The 5,398-nt window shown below is 41.5% G+C and overlaps 2 protein-coding genes across 3 annotated transcripts in view; both read right to left on the bottom strand.

Moving 5' to 3' along the window:
* Window positions 1–443: 443 nt before the first annotated feature.
* LOC107751657 (NF-kappa-B inhibitor zeta-like) lies at window positions 444–3,212 on the bottom strand. The gene is made up of 5 exons (XM_016567400.1): window positions 2,936–3,212; window positions 2,650–2,819; window positions 2,461–2,571; window positions 2,208–2,375; window positions 444–1,500 (listed from the first exon to the last, which is right to left on the bottom strand). Exons 1-5 carry the CDS (start codon window positions 2,955–2,957, stop codon window positions 1,456–1,458), a joined length of 516 nt encoding a protein of 171 aa, XP_016422886.1. The 5' UTR covers window positions 2,958–3,212; the 3' UTR covers window positions 444–1,455.
* A 25-nt stretch (window positions 3,213–3,237) lies between these two features.
* Window positions 3,238–5,398, bottom strand: part of LOC107751656 (NF-kappa-B inhibitor zeta-like) — a 6,815-nt gene continuing 4,654 nt past the window's right edge. For both annotated transcript variants that reach the window (XM_016567398.1, XM_016567397.1), the window contains exons 8-11: window positions 4,409–4,472; window positions 4,123–4,292; window positions 3,934–4,044; window positions 3,238–3,848 (exon numbers count right to left, since the gene is read on the bottom strand). In XM_016567398.1, coding sequence (XP_016422884.1) covers window positions 3,660–3,848; window positions 3,934–4,044; window positions 4,123–4,292; window positions 4,409–4,472 — 534 coding nt within the window. In that variant the 3' untranslated portion in view covers window positions 3,238–3,659. The remainder of the gene's footprint in view (window positions 3,849–3,933; window positions 4,045–4,122; window positions 4,293–4,408; window positions 4,473–5,398) is intronic.

Genomic DNA, 5,398 nt, shown 5'->3' with positions numbered 1-5,398 from the left:
GCTTTCCTCTTATATAAATGGTCAGCTTACATAAGTGAGGGGAATCTCCTGGGATATACTTTTCAAATCTATTCTCAGTGTCTTCTGTGTGCCTATTGTATGTATATGAATGTAGCATTTTGGTCATTGTGATGATTTTAAAGGAATTTAAAGGTCAAAGGTTAGTAGCAGATGAACATGGCTTTGACAAATGCTTCACCAAGTAAACACTTTAACAGGTAATCACTGTGCCAATAATGGACAGCCATCATTCACATTCCTACTATTATTGCAATCTTTTGGTCTTTTCCATTATTTCCTGTAAGTTGTACTGAGATAAAAACAGCGTGATTATTTCCTGGTCTGGATCAGTTTTCTGCTCTTCTGTTTAGACACTCTTCTGAAATGCGATTCTAGTTCTGTTTCAGCCTCCTGACATGACTGAAATTCTCATGAGAACAGCAGACACTAAAAAGGAAACTTTATTTAAGACTGAATTACAGCTGGCAATTCAAACTCACAGAATATCAAGTGACCTGCAAAGCAAACACTAACCCACTACTGAAGCACAATGGAAAGATAATGCTGAATTACATAATATATATACAAAATTACAAAATAACAATATATACTTATCCCATCACCACAAAAACATATACATCAGCAATATCATTCAGATATGTTTAATATGAGCTATTATAATGCACTAAAACAGTCTCTTTCTGTCTTCATAAATAAACACCTTTAACCCTATTTTTATGTGGGTTTTACTGTTGATTCTGAGAATAGAAGTTACAATAGAAAAAGAATAATAAAAATCAGAATAATAATCCAGGATAATAAAACGACTTCTAGAGAGTCACATGACCGCACGAAAAGTTAATTATTGATGGAAGAAAGTCCCAAAATAACATGCTGAAACACGCCTTAAGCCAACAATCAGGGACGTTCTGGTTTAACAGGTTTAAAGTTACTGATTACCATCTCAGGTAAAGACTGTTGATCATGTTTAACGTGCAAACCTTCTGACAAAACACACATAAGAGTAATAATAATAACAACAATACGGATGTAGTTACGTTGTTTAGAGATTATAGTTTACAACCTTTTTACACACCAGAGCCAAATGCAACACTTCAGATCTGCTACTGAACAAGAGAAGATTCACTGTTCAATCCAGTGAATCTGGATGACAGCATGACTTCATTTTCTTTCTCTTTAACGCTGTCTTTCATTTATCATTACTTTCTAAATAATCCTTCCTGAACTTCCTCATAACACTGGATTCCTCTTCTAATGCCAGGTAGCTTCTCTGAACTGTTGCTCTCACTTTCCTTTACCATCTACTACTCAGTAGTGAACAATGATAAAACTGTTTCACAGAAACAACCGACATCTGCCCGAAGTGGCAAATGAATCTGTACACACAGACTGCCTGACTGACAGCGATTCTGAAGGGAAGAATGGGACGGTCGCTCATGAGCGGGACTGTGCTCCTTTACCTTTCAGGATCCGACGCACCTGTGGAAATTACAGAGAAAAACGGGTCACTGGAAATCTCTATGGGATCAGTGAGTCATGCAAAGAGCCTGAGGCTCTTTTGCCTGAACTGCTTAAACCGGTTTCATTAACGTTACTCCAGTCTAGTTCTCTCTTTTTTAACACTACATGACTATTCAAAAGCAGATCTTAGGAACTAATATGCGACTATGTGAGTACACACACATATGAGTTACTCAAGTTCACTTGTGTATTCACATAATTTTGTATAAATGGATTTAAGTTGCAGTTTTACGTTTATGTTGTGTATTTATATGATTAATCTCATACAAGAAGCATTTCGATCAGGAAATTAACACGCTAGCAAAGCGTTTACCGAACAGTTTACCGAAGTTCGTTTACTCTTCAGCTTCAGTTCACACAGTTCAAACGGCAATGCCCAACATTACTGACATGTGTTTCATGTTTTCATAAGTTTCTTTTTCAAAAATATGGATGATGCATTGTTAATAATAACTAGCATTTTTTGTTATTTATCCCCATCATATTTTCATCAATAATTTGATTGTTTTTATTACAATAGTTTTCTCCATGACGTACATAGCCCCGCCCCGCCCCCTCAGTTAATCAATTAATCGCTTTACGGAGCTTTCCAGTACTCAAAAAGGAAGACATGACAAATGCCCATCCCTATTGTAGAGGTCAAACTAGCACTGAAGTTCTCTGACCTGGTCTCCCAGCGGACTGTCGGGCACTAGTTGGGCCGGTTGCTCATTCTCCAGGTTCTTGGCACTGGGATCGGCTCCTCGTCTCAGCAGTAATCGAACCGCATCCACTTGAGCCTGGCGGCCTTGCAGAGCGCTGGCCATGTGCAGCGCTGTGTTCCCACTGTATGCCTGCCAATCACACAACGAGAGGTCACATCAAACCCTAGGGCTGACTGCCTGTAGGTGAGTGTGCCACACAACACTGCTCACTAACCTTTGCGTTTATAATAGAGAAGTAGTTGGTCTGATCCAGAAAAAGGCGCAGAAGCTCAACGTTAGCCTCTTCAGCAGCCATATGCAGAGCGGTGCGGCCACTTTTGCGATCCTGTTTGAAAAACGGTGAAAATGCAGTCTAGAACAGCAGACACAATGACACCTTAAGCGGCAACAAAACAATGTTCACCTTCATTTCCAGCGACGCGCCCATGAGCAACAAAGTGCTGATACACTCCCCAAGCAGCTTCCTCTTCTGCAGCAGAGCCAGATTCTGAGCAGAGGGGGGCGTCCCGTGACAGCACAGCTCCTGCACTACAGCATTGTGGGACAGGACTGCAACATGGAGAGGCGTAAGTCCTACAAACACAAAACATGTTTTTTAATGTGCTGTAACATCAACTGTTGATGAATTTATTAAAAATAAAATACTCCCTTAACTAGAAAAAATTATCTTGTTTCTGAAAGACACTGACCATCATAGTTGACCACCTCCATGTTGACTTGTCGCCCACTAGTCTGGATGGATTTCTGGATGGCCTGAAGGGAAACAGGGAGTTTGGTACTTACAAGTCCCAAGAAAGCTCTAGCATGAAAACAGATCTCAACATGTACTACACTGTGGCATTCTGGGAGAAGGGAGGGATTCTATATGAAAGCCAAGAGTGGCAGCATTAACGACTGCAGAGATGGTTGCGTACCATGATCTGTCAACAGTTAATGGCTGATAGAAACACAGGCATTTTGTTTTCCAGCCTTATCTAAATGGATTTAAGTTGCAGTTTTACGTTTATGTTGTGTATTTATATGATTAATCTCATACAAGAAGCATTTCGATCAGGAAATTAACACGCTAGCAAAGCGTTTACCGAACAGTTTACCGAAGTTCGTTTACTCTTCAGCTTCAGTTCACACAGTTCAAACGGCAATGCCCAACATTACTGACATGTGTTTCATGTTTTCATAAGTTTCTTTTTCAAAAATATGGATGATGCATTGTTAATAATAACTAGCATTTTTTGTTATTTATCCCCATCATATTTTCATCAATAATTTGATTGTTTTTATTACAATAGTTTTCTCCATGACGTACATAGCCCCGCCCCGCCCCCTCAGTTAATCAATTAATCGCTTTACGGAGCTTTCCAGTACTCAAAAAGGAAGACATGACAAATGCCCATCCCTATTGTAGAGGTCAAACTAGCACTGAAGTTCTCTGACCTGGTCTCCCAGCGGACTGTCGGGCACTAGTTGGGCCGGTTGCTCATTCTCCAGGTTCTTGGCACTGGGATCGGCTCCTCGTCTCAGCAGTAATCGAACCGCATCCACTTGAGCCTGGCGGCCTTGCAGAGCGCTGGCCATGTGCAGCGCTGTGTTCCCACTGTATGCCTGCCAATCACACAACGAGAGGTCACATCAAACCCTAGGGCTGACTGCCTGTAGGTGAGTGTGCCACACAACACTGCTCACTAACCTTTGCGTTTATAATAGAGAAGTAGTTGGTCTGATCCAGAAAAAGGCGCAGAAGCTCAACGTTAGCCTCTTCAGCAGCCATATGCAGAGCGGTGCGGCCACTTTTGCGATCCTGTTTGAAAAACGGTGAAAATGCAGTCTAGAACAGCAGACACAATGACACCTTAAGCGGCAACAAAACAATGTTCACCTTCATTTCCAGCGACGCGCCCATGAGCAACAAAGTGCTGATACACTCCCCAAGCAGCTTCCTCTTCTGCAGCAGAGCCAGATTCTGAGCAGAGGGGGGCGTCCCGTGACAGCACAGCTCCTGCACTACAGCATTGTGGGACAGGACTGCAACATGGAGAGGCGTAAGTCCTACAAACACAAAACATGTTTTTTAATGTGCTGTAACATCAACTGTTGATGAATTTATTAAAAATAAAATACTCCCTTAACTAGAAAAAATTATCTTGTTTCTGAAAGACACTGACCATCATAGTTGACCACCTCCATGTTGACTTGTCGCCCACTAGTCTGGATGGATTTCTGGATGGCCTGAAGGGAAACAGGGAGTTTGGTACTTACAAGTCCCAAGAAAGCTCTAGCATGAAAACAGATCTCAACATGTACTACACTGTGGCATTCTGGGAGAAGGGAGGGATTCTATATGAAAGCCAAGAGTGGCAGTATTAACGACTGCAGAGATGGTTGCGTACCATGATCTGTCAACAGTTAATGGCTGATAGAAACACAGGCATTTTGTTTTCCAGCCTTATCAAAGGATGTTGTTTTGTGCAGCCAGTCAAGGGAATTTTTTTGCCTGTGTTGCGTGCCTCTTTTTTGAGGAAATGCATATTAGTCAAGCATGTTATGAGGAAGTAGGTGAGTGGCTGGTTAAATAAACACTGAGCATTTGATTAAATGATAGACATGGACTGTTGAAAGACGATGAGAAAATGATAAGAGGAAAAACAGTGGCTAATAGATGCATGCGCAGGTTAACAAGGAAATACTGTACTGTACATAAACTTAATGACTTCAGGGATAGGCCATGGTGGGTGACTAGTTAACTAGCTATTCAACAACTGACTAGTCATTTAGGCCGCATTTGCACTGCAGTTCTTGATGCCCAATTCCAATTTGTAGACTATCAGTTTTTTCTGACGACCAGCTTAAATCTTCTTTTATAAGATGAACCATATATCTGCATTTACACTATACACTTGCCGAAACAACTTAGGGTAGACGAACTGATAGGTTGCCAGGTCTGCAAAACAAAACAAGCCCAACTGCTATTCAAAACTCGTTTAAAAATCACATTTTTACACCGTCCTCCCCTCCGGCGTGGATCCCCCTCCGTCGAAATGGGGGGGGGGGACAGATCACTTTAACGTGAGGACAAAAAACAACCTGTGGCAACAGTGTAAAAATAGCCCAATTCCACAGGAAAACAGCAGACTTGGCAACACTGCGTACTGACC

The sequence above is a fragment of the Sinocyclocheilus rhinocerous genome, unplaced genomic scaffold (genome assembly GCF_001515625.1).
Source record: "Sinocyclocheilus rhinocerous isolate Xijiao unplaced genomic scaffold, SAMN03320098_v1.1 scaffold3914, whole genome shotgun sequence".
Classification (NCBI taxonomy): domain Eukaryota; kingdom Metazoa; phylum Chordata; class Actinopteri; order Cypriniformes; family Cyprinidae; genus Sinocyclocheilus; species Sinocyclocheilus rhinocerous.
Note: the sequence above shows the minus strand (reverse complement) of the source record. Positions and strands in the feature narration are given on the sequence as shown.

Coding starts and splice junctions, on each gene's coding strand:
- LOC107751657 (XM_016567400.1), bottom strand. CDS start 2,957: ATGGAGGTGGTCAACTATGATG. Junction 2,376..2,460: donor TCTCTATTATAAACGCAAAG/GTTAGTGAGCAG, acceptor TGTGATTGGCAG/GCATACAGTGGGAACACAGC. Junction 1,501..2,207: donor ACAGTCCGCTGGGAGACCAG/GTCAGAGAACTT, acceptor TAATTTCCACAG/GTGCGTCGGATCCTGAAAGG.